The 17,912-nt window shown below is 47.5% G+C and overlaps 1 protein-coding gene across 6 annotated transcripts in view; it reads left to right on the plus strand.

Moving 5' to 3' along the window:
- The window catches only part of ZNF346 (zinc finger protein 346), a 46,537-nt gene extending 30,986 nt beyond the window's left edge, over positions 1 to 15,551 (plus strand). Inside the window, exons 5-7 of one of the 6 annotated variants that reach the window (XM_009209630.3) lie at positions 788 to 1,021; positions 11,328 to 11,421; positions 14,090 to 15,551. In XM_009209630.3, the coding sequence (XP_009207894.1) occupies positions 788 to 1,021; positions 11,328 to 11,421; positions 14,090 to 14,177 (416 nt within the window). In that variant the 3' untranslated portion in view covers positions 14,178 to 15,551. The remainder of the gene's footprint in view (positions 1 to 787; positions 1,022 to 11,327; positions 11,422 to 14,089) is intronic. The other 5 variants (XM_003900581.5, XM_009209631.4, XM_009209632.4 and 2 more) reach the window with 5 other exon arrangements.
- Positions 15,552 to 17,912: the final 2,361 nt, after the last annotated feature.

The raw sequence follows: 17,912 nt of genomic DNA on the forward strand, positions 1-17,912 counted from the left end.
CCTCCGCCTCCCAGGTTGAAGTGATTCTCCTACCTCAGCCTCCCGAGTAGCTGGGATTACAGGCACATGCCACCATGCCCAGCTAATTTTTGTATTTTTTGGAGAGATGGGGTTTCACCGTGTTGGCCAGGATGGTCTCAATGTCTTGACCTCGTGATCCGCCCGCCTTGGCCTCCCAAAGCCCTGGAATTACAGGCATGAGCAAAACACATAACTAAATGTTAATGGTCCTCTTTTCTCTCTGCTCAGCCTGTTAATATGCAATGTAGCCTAAAAGGCATCCCTAGTATGGTTACCTTTTCTAAATGACCCTGTATGAGCTCCAGGAACTCAAGCCTCAATTTCTGTATCTGTGCATTGGTTCCCAGCTCTGTAACTGTATTACTTCAAGGATGAGAATAAAACTCCCAAACTTTGTGTCCCACTTGCTGTGAAGTTCTGGGAAATGCTGAGGTATCCCTGCAAGAGTGCAAGTATGCATCTCTAGTCTATTGTAATTTGACAACTTGATAGCAGAAGTTCAGAGCCTCCTCAGAATATGAGAAAAATCAGGATTTGTGGGCTTACAGTAGTTAAAGTTGCTGAATGAAATAGCCAGTCTTTGGGCTCCCTCAAATCTTCGCAGGTTTCCCAATTAGAGAATGCATTCACGTGTGTGATTCACACAGGCAGTGCCACATCTGCAAGTGGGATTAACTGGTGTCACAGCCCTTTCTATTCAGCATACTCAAAAGCCTGGCACCTTCTGGGTTTTTTCATTGTTTCTGTTTGAACTCTTTCACCGCAGCTCTGTCGAAACACCTTACAAATCCTTTCCTTGTGGCCTCCACCTTAGCCTTGCACCAGAATAGAGAGATGATAGACCCAGACAAGTTCTGCAGCCTCTGCCATGCGACTTTCAACGACCCTGTCATGGCTCAACAACATTATGTGGGCAAGAAACACAGAAAACAGGAGACCAAGCTCAAACTAATGGCACGCTATGGGCGGCTGGCGGACCCTGCTGTCACTGACTTTCCAGGTGAGGGGGCCTAGCTCACACCCAGAGCTGGACCAGGGCTTAGCCACTGGGGCTCCCTGGACCAGCCGACGTTGTGCTTTTCCTCCTTAGGTCTTGTAAGTAGGGTTTGCAAACTCAGATACCTACAGAAGCCAGATGAGAAATTAAAATGAGAGCCAGGAAGGGGATATGGTCAGCTGAAGAGTAAATGCCACTCCTACTCAGCTGTTACCATATCTTTCAGGTTTTCTTTCTTTCTTTTTTTTTTTTTTTTGAGACAGAGTCTCGCTCTGTCGCCCAGGCTGGAGTGCAGTGGCTGGATCTCAGCTCACTGCAAGCTCCGCCTCCCGGGTTTAGGCCATTCTCCTGCCTCAGCCTTCCAAGTAGCTGCGACCTAGGCGCCCGCCACCTCGCCTGGCTAGTTTTTTGTATTTTTTAGTAGAGACGGGGTTTCACCATGTTAGCCAGGATGGTCTTGATCTCCTGACCTCGTGATCCGCCTGTCTCGGCCTCCCAAAGTGCTGGGATTACAGGCTTGAGCCACTGCGCCCAGCCTTTTTTTTTTTTTTTTTTTTTTTCTTTTTTGAGACAGAGTCTTGCTCTGTCACCCAGGCTGGAGTGCTGGAGTGCAGTAGCACGATCTCAGCCCACTGCAAGCTCCGCCTCCCAGGTTCACGCCATTCTCCTCCCTCAGCCTCCCAAGTTGCTGGGACTACAGGCGCCTGCCACCTCACCCAGCTAATTTTTTTGTATTTTTAGTAGAGACAGGGGTTTCACCGTGTTAGCCAGGATAGTCTCGATCTCCTGACCTCGTGATCCACCCGCCTCAGCCTCCCAAAGTGCTGGGATTACAGGCATGAGCCACTGTGCCCGTCCCTCTTTCAGGTTTTCCAAAGACTCTGGAAAGCCAGATTTATATAGAAATCCGTCTGTTTTTATTTTTGTTTTTGTTTTTGAGACGGGAGTCTCAAGCCACCGCGTCCATCCTTTTTTTTTTTTTTAAGAGGGTCTCTTGCCGGGTGCAGTGGCTCACGCCTATAATCGCAATACTTCGGGAGGCTAAGGCGGGTGGATCATGAGGTCAAGAGAGCGAGACCATCCTGGCTGATATGGTGAAACCCCATCTTTACTAAAAATACAAAAATTAACTGAGTGTAGTGGCACGCACCTATGGTCCCAGCTACTTGGGAGGCTGAGGCAGGAGAATCGCTTGAACCCGGGAGGTGGAGGTTGCAGTAAGCCAAGATCGTGCTACTGCACTCCAGCCTAGCAACAGAGCAAGACTACATCTCAAAAAAGAAAAAAAAAAAAACAGGGTCTCTGTTTGTTGCCTGAGCTGGTCATGAACTCTTGGACTCTAGTGATCCTCCTACCTTGGCCGCCCAAAGTGCTGTGCTTACAGGCATGAGCCATTACATGCAGCCTGCTTTTATCAAGTATGCATTTAAGTCTTGCCCAAAGTATTTGTGTATTTTGGTACTTTTAATGCTGTTTTAAAATGAACATTCCTTAAAGTTGACTGGAAAGGTGGTCTTCCTTATTTTGAGACTGAGTCTCCCTCTGTCACCCAGGCTGGAGTACAGTAATGTGATCTCGGCTCATTGCAACCTCCACCTCTCGGGTTTGAGCGATTCTCCTGCCTCAGCCTCCCAACTAGCTGAGACTACAGGCACATGCCACCATGCCCAGCTAAATTTTGTATTTTTAGTAGAGACAGGGTTTCACCATGTTTGCCAGGCTGGTTTCCAACTTCTGACTTCAGGTGATCCGCCCACTTTGGCCTCCCAAAGTTCTGGGATTACAGGCGTGAGCCACTATGCCCCACCGATCTTCCTAAGTTTTTTTTTTTTTTTTTTGAGACTGAGTCTCGCTCTGTCGCCCAGGCTGGAGTGCAGTGGCGCCATCTCGGCTCACTGCAAGCTCCACCTCCCGGGTTCATGCCATTCTCCTGCCTCAGCCTCCCGAGTAACTGGGACTACAGACGCCTGCCACTACACCCGGCTAATTTTTTGTATTTTTAGTAGAGACAGGGTTTCATCCTGTTAGCCAGGATGGTCTCGATCTGACCTCGTGATCTGCCCGCCTCGGCCTCCCAAAGTGCTGGGATTACAGGCATGAGCCACTGCACCTGGCCCTAATTTTTTAACGTGTAACTTTAAATATATTGTAACTCATCAGGGTCTTTTTATAAAATCACCAACTTCACACTTACGGGAAAAATTAGAATGTAGGGACCATTTCTTATACATTAAGGGTAATTAAAAAAGACCTGGAAGAAATTCAGTTTTCATGAATATTATACGGTTAAGAGAGGGAAAAAAATATCCATCTTGATGATAGTTTTTCTTACATGTGTTCTTGTTTGCTGGGAATTCATTGGGAGAAAATATTTGCTGCCTTTTTACTGTACATTCCAATTATATTCTTAAAACATTTCAAAGTGGATGTATATTTTAACATTTTGTGACATACACGTTTTTAGAATATACTAGTCCATGCCTAGTCCATAGGGGATACATTTCAAAACCCCCCATAGATGCCTGAAATGGTGGATAATACCAAACCTTCTATATACTGTGTTTTTCTCTCTGAGAACCAACATGGCTAAGGCACTAATGAGCAGATAGCATATACAGTGTGGTGAACAAAGAGATGATTCACATTCTGAACAGAGTACAATGGGATAGCTTGGGGTTTCATCACGCTACTCAGAATAGCCAGCACTTTAAAAAACTTACGAATTGTTCATTTCTGGATTTTTTCTCTTTTTTTTTGGATAGGGTCTTCTGTGTCCCACAGGCTGGAGCACAGTGCTCAATTATGGCTCACTGCAGTCAGGAGCTCCCAGACTCAAGCATTCCTCCCACCTCAGCCTCCCAAATTGCTTAACTACAGGTGTGCGCCACCCCATCTGGCTACTTTTTTGTTTTTTGTAGAGTCAGAGTCTCGCCATGTTGCCCAGGCTGGTCTTGAACCCCTGGGCTCAAGTGATCCACCCACCTCGGCCTCCCAAAGTGCTGGGATTACAGACATGAGCCACCATGCCAGATCTGGCTTTTTTTTTTTTTTTTTTTTTCTTTTTTGAGACGTACTTTTGCTCTTGTTGCCCAGGCTGGAGTATAGTGGTGCCATCTCGGCTCATTGCAACCTCCACTTTCCAGTTTCAAGCGATTCTCCTGCCTCAGCCTCCCGAGTAGCTGGGATTACAGGTGCCTACCACCACACCCGGCTAATTTTTTTTTGTTTTTAGTAGAGATAGGGTTTCACCATGTTGGCCAGGCTGGTCTTGAACTCCTGACCTTGTGATCCACACAGCTCGGCCTCGCAAAGTGCTGGGATTACAGGCATGAGCCACCTTACCTGGCCAGCATTTTTTATTTCATATTTTTGGACTGCAGTAGACCACAGATAACTGAAACCATAGAAAGCAAATCTGCGGATGGTGAGTGGGGTGTGGTGGCGGGGCTACTGTACTAATTACATAGTATAATCTATTACTCCAGAACAGAAAGACCTCAAGTGAACTTCACTAACTTGATTTACTTAGATTTCTGAGTAAAAACTGGTTCTATAAATTAAGAAATAGTAGCTTCTTTATGGTAAAGATACTTTTCTGAAAAGTAAACAATTGTATTGAAATTTCACTAATATATAGATTTTGCTACATATTACTATTATATATTACATTTACAAGTATGTAGTTTTGTGTTTTTTTTTTAAGACAGAGTCTCGCTCTGTCACCCAGGCTAGAGTGCACTGGTTCTATCTCGGCTCACTGCAACCTCCACCTCCTGGGTTCAAGCGATTCTCGTGCCTCAGCCTCCTAACTAGCTGGGATTATAGACGCCCGCCACCACACCAGGCTAATTTTTGTATTTTTAGTAGAGACAGGGTTTCATCATGTTGACCAGGCTGATCTCAAACTCCTGACCTCAGGTGATTCACCTGCCTGGACCTCCCAACGTGCTGGAATTACAGGCGCGAACCCACCACACTCAGCCCTAATATGTCGATTTTTTTGAGACTTCATATAGCTATCCCTGAAACTGTGGGCACTAAGAGAATTTGAGAAAGTTACTTCATAAATGTGTGGAAACTGGAAATTGACTCCATATCTTTGGTAATAAAGGGGTAATGTCAGTGTTTTCAACATCCTGGTGTCCAGTCTAGAAAGACTTGGTAGGAGAAAAATATTAGGCTTTTCCAAAGGTTTTCTTAACATAAATTTGGCCTTGTTGAGTCCTTTTTAATTTGAACCAGCAAAGTATCTCCCGCTGCCTCAGGAATAACTTACTGATTAAAATCGAAAACTAGGGCCAGGCACAGTGGCTCACGCCTGTAATTCCAACACTTTAGGAGGCCAAGGTAGGTGGATCACTTGAGGTCAGGAGTTCAAGACCAGCCTGGCCAAGATGGCAAAACCCTGTCTCTACTAAAAATACAAAAATTGGCCGGGTGCGGTGGCTCACACCTGTAATCCCAGCACTTTGGGAGGCCAAGGCAGGCAGATCACCTGAGGTTGGGAGCTCAAGACCAGTCTGACCAACATGGAGAAACCCCATCTCTATTAAAAATACAAAAATTAACCAGGCATGGTGGCATACGCCAGTAATCCCAGCTACTCTGGAGGCTGAGGCATGAGAATCGTTTGAACCCAGGAGGAGGAGGTTGCAGTGAGCCGAGATCATGCCACTGAACTCCAGCCTGGGCAAAAAAGCCAGACTCCGTCTCAAAAAAAAAAAAAATATTAGCTGGGCGTGGTGGCATGTGCTTGTAATGCCAGCTACTTAGGAGTCTGAGTCAGGAGAATCTCTTGAATCCGGTTGCAGTGAGCTGAGATGACACCACTGCATTCCAACCTGGACGACAGAGCGAGACTCCATCTCAAAAAAAAAAAAAAAAAAATCTAAAAAGTCAGGAAACAGGTGCTGGAGAGGATGTGGAGAAATAGGAACACTTATTACACTGTTGGTGGGACTGTAAACTAGTTCAACCATTGTGGAAGACAGCGTGGCGATTCCTCAAGGATCTAGAACTAGAAATACCATTTGACCCAGCCATCCCATTACTGGGCATATACCCAGGGGATTATAAATCATTCTGCTATAAAGACACATGCACACGTATGTTTATTGCGGCACTATTCACAATAGCAAAGACTTGGAACCAACCCAAATGTCCATCAATGATAGACTGGATTAAGAAAATGTGGCACATACACACCATGGAATACTATGCAGCCATAAAAAAGGATGAGTTCATGTCCTTTGTAGGGACATGGATGAAGCTGGAAACCATCATTCTGAGCAGACTATTGCAAGGACAGAAAACCAGACACCACATGTTCTCACTCATAGGTGGGAATTGAACAGTGAAAACACTTGGACACAGGGTGGGGTACATCACACACTGGGACCTGTTGTGGGGTGGGGGGGGGGGGGAGGGATAGCATTAGGAGATATACCTAATGTAAATGACGAGTTAATGAGTGCAGCACACCAACATGGCACATGTATACATATGTAACAAACCTGCACGTTGTGCACATGTACCCTAGAACTTAAAGTATAATAAAATAAATAAAAAATTATTACTGAATGGAATATTCATTTTATGCTAGTTATTTCAAGTTCTTAAATACATAGAGGAACGTATTATAGAAAGACCTCTGTCTGTGGCTGGGTGTGGTGGCTCACGCCTGTAATCTCAGCACTTTGGGAGGCCGAGGCGGGTGGATCACCTGAGGTCAGGAGTTAGAGACCAGCCTGGCCAACCTGGTGAAACCCCGTCTCCACTAAAAATACAAAAAATGAGCCGGGTGTGGTGGCGGGCGCCTATAATCCTAGCAGGAGAATCACTTGAACCCGGGAGGCAGAGGTTGCAGTGAGCCGAGATCGCGCCATTGCACTCCACCCTGGGTGACAAGAATGAAACTCTATCTCAAAAAAAAAAAAAAAAAACGACCTGTGTCTCTTTAAGTTTTGTTTTTTCTCTTTTTTTGGTCCTTACGGAGAACAAATAAAGACTCTAAAACTAAGTTGTATATTATCAATTAGAGATGCAGGTGGCAATCAAGCCAAATAACATGACTTTAAAATCCCGTGTTCTTGGCCAGGCGCAGTGGCTCACACCTGTAATCCCAGCACTTTGGGAGGTCGAGGTGGGTGGATCATTTGAGGTCAGGAGTTGAACACCAGCCTGGTCAACGTGGCGAAACCCTGTGTCTCCTACATGCAAAAACATTAACCGGGCGTGTTGGCATGCACCTGTAATCCCAGCTTCTCAGGATGCTGAGGCAGGAGAATCGCTTGAGCCTGGGAGGCGGAGGTTGTGGTGAGCCAAGATTGTGCCGCTGCACTCCAGTCTGGGTGACAGGGTGAGACCCTGTCTCAAAAAAATAAAAAGAAAAATCAGGCTTTTGTTGTTGTTGTGTTTTTTGAGACAGAATTTTGCTCTTGTTGCCCAGGCTGTAGTGCAATGGCGTGATCTCGGCTTACCGCAGCCTCCGCCTCCTGGGTTCAAGCAATTCTCCTGCCTCAGCCTCCCGAGTAGCTGGGATTACAGGCATGCGCCACCACGGCTGGCTAATTTTGTATTTTTAGTAGAGACGGGGTTTCACCATGTCAGCCATGCTGGTCTCAGACTCCTGACCTCAGGTGATGTAGCCGCCTCAGCCTCCCAAAGTGCTGGGATTACAGGTGTGAGTCACCGTGCCCAGCCTGAGATCATAGATTTTCAAGAGGACTTGGATTTGAAGAAAATCGATACTTTTTTATTTAAAAAAAAAAATAGGCAGAGAGGCAGGGGTATTAGATCCCCTTTTGATAGGAATATATACATTATAATTTTAATTTCCACACATTCCTATAAATAGATACAATTTCGACCACTTCACAAAGAGGTTGAGACCCAGAGTGAATGGTTCGAGCTCATACAGCTGATAGGACCTTGATATTAATAATCCCCGTGTTGATATCACTTTGGGTCTTTAGCTCTGTGTGGCTCCAAACCTTACACTCCTTCCACCTGCCTCCAGCTCTGAGCGTACTTGGCAGGAGGCTTTCCAAGTATAGAATGTCTAGCAGAGGCACTGAGCCCCACTCTGTCCCCCTTCTTACTTACAGAGGTAGGCTGTTGACCTAGAATATGCAGGCAATGACTTCAACTGACAAGGATTCTACCTTAGCAAAGAATTCAGGTGTTTTTGTTTTTGTAGAGATGGTTCCACCATATTGGCTAGGCTGGTCTGGAACTCCTGGCCTTAAGTGATCCACCCACCTTGCCCTCCCAAAGTGCTGGGATTACAGGCATGAGCCCGGCCTGTTTAGGTTTGTTAACAGCTTGACTTCTCCCTGCTGGCTTCGTTCAAAGCCACTCATTCATTTAGTTCATTCATTTAGTCAAGTCATCTAACACTTACTGATAGGAGCTATGGCCCAGGGCTTGGGCTCGGTGCTCTCACATTTCATTACCTGATATAATCCTGACAATAACTCTGTTGAACAACTTTGATTATCACGATTTTACAGATGAGGATATTAAAACCAGAAAGATGAAGTGATTTGCCACGGGTTCCACACTAAAGAGTGGCAGAGCCTGAGCCCACATTGAAACCCAATGTAGTTCTGTGTTGGATCCAGAGACTAGTTCCTGAGGGTCCCTGACAGGTGTCTCATGGCAAGTATGGATCTACCGTAAAATGACCTAGGGTATCCAAATCCCACCTGGGCAAATGCATCATCTACCAAGCAGATCAAATAAGGCTTAGAGTGGTTTTATACTCCAGGCTTGCGTTTCTCTCATATTTACCAGAGAAGGCCAGAACTATAACCTACATAGCATTCAGGCAAATCCTTCTTGCCCCCAGAGCATTGAATGTCCCCTCCAGGTTACTGAAATCCTTCTCTGCTTCACCCCATCACTTACTCTCCCTAATTAGGGTCTTGTCTCCCACTCAGTAGAGCTGGTTTCTGAGCCCCATGCTGGTCCCCCAGTTTCTTCAGCTTTTTATACAGGACAAGTTTTCAAGTCTTACTAAATTCATAGATAGTCAATAAGTATTTATTAGACTTTTACCTAATATGTGCCAGGCATGGTGGTATATATGTAGTAAACAAGACAGGTATTGTCTATGTCCTTATGGAGCTTACAGTCTAGCAGAGAATACAGGCATTGAGCAAATAGTTACAACTGTGACAAACTTTAGAAAAAAAGACAAATGCAAGACTGTGGGCATAAAATGAGGGGAGATAAGATGGGGGAGCAGGGATCAAGAAAGGCCCCCCAGAGGGCAAGTAGGATAGTGTGGGACATAGTGATGTGGAGGAAATGAGCAGGCGTCCACGCATGACTTTGTGGGTCATGTTAGGGAGGTGGGCCTTTACCCTAAGAGCCCTGGGAAGCCGTTGCCAGTTTGAGTTTTATGGGCAGATCATCCTGGTTCCAATGTGAAGAGGTTTGGAGCCTGGGCAACATGGCAAAACGCCATCTCTACAAAAAAAAGAAAATACAAAAATTACCCAGGTGTGGCCGGGCGCGGTGGCTCACGCCTGTAATCCCAGCACTTCGGGAGGTCGAGGTGGGTGGATCACGAGGACAGGAGTTCAAGACCAGCCTGGCCAACATGGTGAAACCCCATCTCTACTAAAAATACAAAAATTACCTGGGCATGGTGGTGCACGCCTGTAATCCCAGCTACTCGGGAGGCTGAGGCAGGAGAATCGCTTGAACCCAGGAGACGGAGGTGCCTCCACTGCACTCCAGCCTGGGCGATAGGATGAGACTCTGTCTCAAAAAAATCAAAAATAAGTTGTGGGGCTGGGCACGGTGGCTCAACACCTATAATCCCAAACCCAGCACTTTGGGAGGAGACCAAGGCAAGCAGATCATCTGTGGTCAGGAGTTTGAAACCAGCCTGGCCAACATGGTGAAACCCTGTCTCTACTAAAAATACAAAAAATTAACCAGGCATGGTGGCACACACCTGTAGCCCCAGCTACTTGGGAGGCTGAGGCAGGAGAATCGCTTGAACCCTGGAGGCAGAGGTTGCAGGGAGTGGAGATCACGCCATTGCACTCCAGCCTGGGAACGAGCAAAACTCCGTCTCTAAATAATAAGTGGTGGGCTGGGCGCGGTGGCTCACTCCTGTAATCCCAGCACTTTGGGAGGCCGAGGCAGGCGGATCACAAGGTCAGGAGATCGAGACCATCCTGGCTAACACGGTGAAACCCCGTCTCTACTAAAAAATACAAAAAATTAGCCGGGCGTGGTGGCGGGTGCCTGTAGTCCCAGCTACTCAGGAGGCTGAGGCAGGAGAATGGCGTGAACCCGGGAGGCGGAGCTTGCAGTGAGCCGAGATCGCGCCACTGCACTCCAGCCTGGGCGACAGAATGAGACTCTGTCTCAAAAAAATAAGTTGTGGTATAATTGGTTTGAGGTTAAGAAAAGCTAAGGATCATGCCGGGCACAGTGGCTCACACCTATAATCCCAGCATTTTGGGAGGCCGAGGCGGGTGGATCACCAGGTCAAGAGAGCGAGACCATCCTGGCCGACATGATAAAACCCCGTCTCTACCAAAAATACAAAAATTAGCTGGGCATGGTGGCACACACCTGTAGTCCCAGCTACTCAGGAGGCTGAGGCAGGAGAATCCCTTGAAGAGGCAGAGGTTGCAGTGAGCCGAGATCGTGCCACTGCACTCCAGCCTGGCCACAGAGCTCAAAAAAAAAAGAAAAAGCTCAGAAAGGAAGGAATCTAGCTAAGGTCACATGAAAGCAGAACCAGCAGTTCAATTCCCTCTCCTGGCTCCTCACTCACTACCAGACCATGTGGGAAAAGCCACTTTGTCATGGGAGCAGCCCTGGTAAAGTGAGATACAGTCTGTGATTCCCAGGGTAGAAAGAGATTGATTTTCATAACCAGCATTCTCATTACTTACTGTTACTGCAAGCCCTCGGAGAGTGGCACCTTCCCAGAGATCTCTCAGTGAAGGGCATCCTTAATGAGGCCAGTTAGCACAGTCAAGGTAGAAAAGACACCAAATGTCACTTCTTTGTTCTGTCATTCTTTTATCACTCAGCTAGTCTGGGCCGGGCTCTATGCTGGGACGGGGGACACAGGAATGAGGATGTTCCCAACCCCAGGAAGCACACAGGCACGCAGTCTGTGCCTCCTGAGCACTGTGGCCTCTGGGTTCTCATCAGGGCCAGCGACCTCACCTCGCCTCACCTGTCAGTCCTTAGAAGGGCATTTGTACACTCTGAAAAGCAACAGTCTTCAGGTTACTTCTTACCGGATAACTAAGATCTTGATTTTGATGTGTTTCAGCTGGAAAGGGCTACCCCTGCAAAACATGTAAGATAGTGCTGAACTCCATAGAACAGTACCAAGCTCATGTCAGCGGCTTCAAACACAAGAACCAGTAAGTAACCATTTTTTGAAATTCTAGGATCCATAGCAGGAGCCCAGGTCTTCTGCGTCAGAACAAAGCCAGGTAGTTCTGGGCCGAAGTGGAATCCTGGCAGCCTTTTTTCAGTGAACAGAAGATAAATCATTTAACAGGAACAAGTGTCTCCTCTATATGTATTTCTCTACTGGCTTCTGCCCAGTCTTTGGACCTGTTGGGCTGAAGGTTTTAATAGAGAAGCATACATGATTTTCTTGGTGGAACCCTAAGAACACCTGACTTTCCTGGTCTGTAGCACTCTGGGGAAGTGTTTTTCCACTGGCCTGGAGACCCTATCCTTTGCTGGCAGGAGTTCCCTCTATAGGTCTTTATCAAATATGACCAGGCCCTCTCATTCATTAATCAAATATATATTGAGCATCTTCTGAATGGTGGCCAAGACAGACCCAGCGTCTGCTCTCATGACCTTACAGCCTGGTGGGAGGAAACAGACTAAGCAAGTAAACAACCAATAATCACAGATTGTGATAAGGGTTTTGAAGGAACCAGGTGAACGGAGAGTTACCTGTTCATGGTAATCTTGGAAGTGACTAACATTCCTTGAGCCCCTCTTCTGTTGCAGGCCATATGTCAAGCATATTCTCTCAGGTAATCCTTCCAATCCTGAGAGGAAAGATAATTATTCCCATTTTACACATACAGACAACCAGCATTCAAAGTGGTGATGTGAATGAAGCACGGTCATGATTCAAATTGAAGCCTATCTGGCCCACAGCATGCTCCTCCCAAGGCGTCAGGCTCAGAAGTAGGTTATGGCACCATTGATATAAAGAGGATAGGGCCTGGTCTGGAGGGCCTACGTGGTTCTGTCCCTTCCTCTCTGAAGGGAAATGTGTGGTATGAGCAGTGTGCCGCAACATAACCTTTTTTTTTTTTTAGTAGAGATGGGGTTTCACCACGTTGGCCAGGCTGGTCTCAAACTCCTGAGCTCAAGTGATCCGCCTGCCTCGGCCTCCCAAAGTGTTGGGATTACAGGTGTGAGCCACTGCACCTGGCCCCAGCATAACCTTCTGAGATGGGTAGCAGAATTCCCGTTTTACAGACAAGGAAACTGAGTTTCAGGCGGGCAAGCTGCTGAAATGTTTATTTGACTTTGGTCATTGATTTTGCTTTGCTCATTGAGCTGAATGATTTAAAGGTGGTGGAAACACAGAGTATTGGTGTAAAAAATGTCCTTAGTTCTCTCTACTCTGCCTGGAGTCTCCTCTCTCATACTGTAGCAGATCATCCTCTTTACCTGTGGATATGTTTTTTACTTTGGGGGTACTCTTAGGTATAGACTTGAGACAAGCCCCAGCAACTCAGTCCCACAGTGTTTCAGCATACATACCTCCCTTGCAGCTTGGATGATGGCAGTTACAACAGACAACCTGAAGCCAACCAGAGCCGCGCCGTGGGGCTACCCATACCTGAAAGTGCTAGTGTTGTTCACTGTTCTCTTGCTAAACTTTCCAGCATTGTGACCTTGGGCAAGTCAGTAAGTCTCTAATTCTCCCAATATGGACAATGTAGTAAGACCCCGACTACAAAAAATAAAGTTAGCCAGGTGTGGCGATGCACACCTGTAGTCCCAACGACTTGAGAGGCTGAAATGAGAGAATAGCTTGAGCCCAGGAGGTGGAGTGAGCTTTGAGTTGCAGTGAGCTATGATGGCACCACTGTACTCCAGCCTGGGTGCCTGAGTGAGATCCTGTCTCAAAATTTTTAAAAAGCCTCTAATTCTGTAAGGATAAAGCTATAATTTGTTGAACACCTGATTTCAGTCTCATTAAATTCTCAACAAAAGATCTGAAATTAGGATATCCCCCCACCCCTGCCTTTTACAACCAAAGAAAGCCTAATTATGAGATAGGTTAATTGACTTGCCCAAGTTCACTTGGTTACTTGGAGTTAGACCTAGGATTCAAGCCTGTTTGACTTCGAAGCCCATTCGTTTTACTCTGCCACTACCAAATGGAATGAGTTTGTATAGGGCCCTGTAGGCAGTGGTTTGGTATAGTGAAAAGGCATTGGCTACAGTCCTGAACCTACCACTTAAAAACATACTTTGCGGCCGGGTGCGGTGGCTCACGCCTGTAATCCCAGCACTTTGGGAGGCCAAGGCGGGTGGATCACCTGAGGTAGGGAGTTGGAGACCAGCCTGGTCAACCTGGAGAAACCTTGTCTCTACTAAAAGTACAGGTATCAGCCGGGCGTGGTCGCGGGCACCTGTAATCCCAGCTACTTGGGAGGCTGAGTAACGAGAATCGCTTGAACCTGGGAGGCAGACGTTGTAGTGAGCAGAGATCGCGCCGCTGCACTCCTGTCTGGGCGACAAGAGTGAGACTTCATCTCAGAAAAAAAAAAAAAAAAAACATACTATGGGCCAGCCACTTAAACTTTCTGAACTTTACTTTCCTTGTATGTAAAATGAGGATGCTGCTTCTCACCTTGCTAGAATTGCCATGAGGATGGAATGATGGAAGCTAAGCATCCAGCATTCTGCCAGCCCACAGTGGACCTCAGTGAAGGAAAGGTGCCCTGCCTGTTACTCCAAGGCCCTAACAGGGCAGTGCTATCATTGCAATAAGCCAATACAGCTGCCACACACTGACCCTGTTCCTTTGTTCCTTCTCAAATACAGGTCACCAAAAACAGTGGCATCATCCCTGGGCCAGATTCCAATGCAAAGGCAACCCATTCAGAAAGATTCAACCACCTTGGAAGACTAGAGGTGATTCTGCCCAGCATCCCATGTTGGGCCAGCCGTGAGCCAGCTTCCCGTGACTGCTCAGCCCTTGGCTCCCTCTCACTCCTTGTTCTCACCAGGAAAGTACACAGGCCTGAGGCAGCATTGGGCCACAGACAGCCTCTGGTTGGTCCAGGCTAATTCACTCCTGCTGCTCCCCTTTGGCAGGAGTCCTGTAGGTCATGACAGGGGAGGCAAGGGTATTGAGAGACCTGGGGTCTCACCGGTGGCAGTTTGGAGGGTGGCTTTCCCCCTTCCCCAGCCTCTCTGGGCCATAGGTGCTGAGGCCCCAGCCACCTGTCTTTCCTCTAAAGGTCAGTTTTGGGCCAGTTCCTGCAACTAAAGAACAGAGATCTCCCTGGGCCCTAGACATTTCCAGTGAAACCTGGAACTTTCATGCCAAACCTGGGCTGAGGCAGGAAGCAGAGGAAATGGCTGCAACATGGAAGCTTGGAGCTAATACAACACTCTGCCTTCCCCCAGAAGGTGCAGGCTTTCCTGAGCCTTAGACCAGATGTGGCCAGTTGCGCAGGTTTCTGCCAACTGTGAAGCCTCCTCCTGGAGCGGTGACACAGTCTTGGCAGAGCATTGCTCCCCGCGCTGCCCTCTCCACGGTTCCTGAATGGTGCTAAGGATCTGCAGCAGTTAGCAACGAGCTGGGGCTGGGGGCGGCCTCCATGTCCACTGGGATTATAGGACACTCCAGTGGGGATGGGACCTTTCCCCTCCTCCATCAGAGGTGCTCTGACCCAAGGTCACATGGGAAAGTGCCCCACATGCAAGTCTCCCTGAGGGTTCTGCCCCTAAAGGCAAACTGCCTCATGCCAGCCAGCTGTGAGGTTCATTGCTACCCTCGGCCCTACTCGCCCTCTCTTCCCCCTTGTGCAGCAGACCACCTTGCCCAGGTTGCTGTGGTGCTAGCCTTCCCCGTCATCCACCAGGCGATTTCTGGGTCCCAGGGAAAGAAATAGAGAGCTGATGCAGGTTTCTACAGTGAGGAGCAGGTGTCCCCCAGGCCCCACACCCAGATTTCTCTGTCTTTACTATTTTGTGGCCTGGGACTGAGTCCACAGGGATAGAGTTTTCCTTGTAGCTTTGAGGCAAGAATTCCAAGGAGTGTCACCATCAGAGGCTTCTCCTCATTGTGTCAGAGAAGCCCCTAGCTGCTCTCGTGGCCTCCTTCCCCCACTCCCTATCCCTTCACCTGTGAAATGCCTTTGCTTTGCATATCGTGTGGATGTGTGTGTGTGTGTGTGTGTATGTGTGTGCTTATGTGTGTGTCTAATGCTCTGTCTCTTGGTCACTGAAGCATCCAAATAAAGAATTTCCCCCATGAGCCAGACTGCAACTTAACAGACCTAGGGTTTTGAGCCATATTGCCACTGGATCTAGTATGTCTGTCTTGACCCCTCATCCCCACCCCATTCAGACCTCAGTAGTCCCCAGTAGTCATTTTAGGAGTTGGGACAGAGTCAAGCACCCTGTGAAAGTCTCCCTTGAGTTCAGTTGCCCTGAACTCAATACAGCCTCATCTTCTCATCCACGTTCTCCTGCTTCTCCTGTCACATAGGGCCTCGTGAAGGTCTTTAAAGGGTTTAAGCTGGGGATCTGCTTTATGTTTGAGAGAATTCTGGCTGTTGTGTAAAGGAATGCAGGGAGGGGCAGGAAAGGAGACAAGGAGGCCAGTATGGAAACTGTGTCCAGTATGGCTTTCCAGGCCAATCACTTAGGGCAGAGACCCAGCCTTATTCGTCTCTACTTCCTGATGTCCATAGTGGTGTATCATGAAGTTTTATTGAATGAATGAATGAATGAGGTGTATGAGAAGAGATGGTTTTTTCCTGCTCAGCTCTTACACAGTGATAGGTTTGTTCCATGGGACTTATCATAGGCCTGGTGATTCTTGAAAGAGCATTTTCCATGACTCAAAAATGAGCTGAGGAGTGTTATGGCCAGCTGTGGTGGCATGCACCTATAGTCCCAGCTGCTCAGGAGGCCAAGGCAGAAAGACCATTCAAACCCAGGAGTTCCAGCCTATAGAATGCTATGATCATGCCTGTGAATAACCACTGCACTCCAGCCAGGGTAACATAACAAGACTCTATCTCCAAAAAAAAAAAAAAGAAAGTATAAAAATAAATGTTAAGGCCAGGTGCCATGGCTCATGCCTGTAAACCAGGCACTTTGGGAGGCCAAGGCAGGTGGATAACCTGAGGTCAGGAGTTCGAGACCAGCCTGGCCAACATTTCAAAACCCTGTCTCTATAAAAAATGGAAAAATCAGCTGGGCATGGTGGCACGCATCTGTAGTCCCAGCTACTCGGGAGGCTGAGGCAGGAGAATCGCTTGAACACGGGAGGCGGAGGGTTGCAGTGAGCCGAGATCGTGCCACTGCACTCCAGCCTAGGTGACAGAGCAGGACTCCTGTCTCCAAAAAAATAAATAAATAATAAATTTTAAAAGAAGATAGCTGGGTGTGGTGGTGCATGCCTATAGTCCTAGCTACCTGGAAGGGTGAGGCAGGAGGATCGCTTTAATCATGAGTTCAAGGCAGCAGTGAGCTATGATTATGCCACCGTACTCCAGTCTGGACAACAGAGCAAGAAAGACCCTGTCTCTAAAAATAATAATTTTTAAAATTTAAAAAAAGAAAGGGGTGTTATGGCCTCAGGAGCTCTTTGTCCATCCTTTACTGTAGACAGCCAGGTTTGAGGAAGGGGCCCAGGCAGCCTCAGCTCCCATTCAGCACCACTCAGCCCCTGCTCCTGGTCTGCTGTGAAAGGCTCTACACAGCCCCAGGGGAGGTTCTCAGCTTCCCAAGATCAGACTGCTCCAGCAATTCCCCAGGGTCCTTCTAAGCCACCTAGTATGTCGGATTCAGCCCCAGCTACCAAGCAAGGAAATGAAGGGCAGGGGGTCAATGGGCTATCATACCGTGAGCCTCTGGCCTGCAAGACCACTTTGTAGTCCCTGCCGGCTGTGTGGCCAGCCCTGTTGGTAAGGGGACCTAGAGATTAACACTTTCTTGCCCTTGGGGGTTCACACACGGTCAAAGATCATGATGACAATGATAAGAAAGTCCAGGATGAGGAACTGACTCAGCCAAGGGTATGAAAAAGCTGGAGAGATTGGGAAGCTAGCATTTGATCTGCGTAACAACCTTTGAGCTGAGAGTTGATATTCCATATAGAGAAGGAGGCCAGGCAGGGTGGCTCACACCTGTAATCCCAGCACTTTGGGAAGCTGAGGCGGGTGGATCACTTGAGCCAGGAGTTCAAGACCATTCTGGCTAACATGGTGAAATCCTATTTCTACAAAAAATAAAAAATAAAATAAATAAAAACCATGGAGAGAAGGAACAAGGCTGAAAGAGGTGTCATGATTTGCCCAAGGTCTTGCCTCTAAGAAGTGACAAAATGGAGAGTAGAATCCAGTTCTCTAAACTTGCTCTGGAACCCTTTACAAGTGAGGACCAGAGTCTCTCCCACATGGCCCCTGCAGCCTGCCTCACCCATCTCCTAACAGTGCCATGGTCTCACAGGGTGAGCAGTCACTCAGGGAAGGGGCAGCACCCACGAAACAGATGAGACAAGACTCAATGTTTATATTCCAAGTCCCTCCATGTTTCTCATAATTTTGTCCATTCCCAATGTATTAGATTCTAATTATTAAACTGTTGGAAACCCAAATCAGGCCAGGCGCAGTGGCTCACGCCTGTA

This window comes from Papio anubis, chromosome 5 (genome assembly GCF_008728515.1).
Source record: "Papio anubis isolate 15944 chromosome 5, Panubis1.0, whole genome shotgun sequence".
Classification (NCBI taxonomy): domain Eukaryota; kingdom Metazoa; phylum Chordata; class Mammalia; order Primates; family Cercopithecidae; genus Papio; species Papio anubis.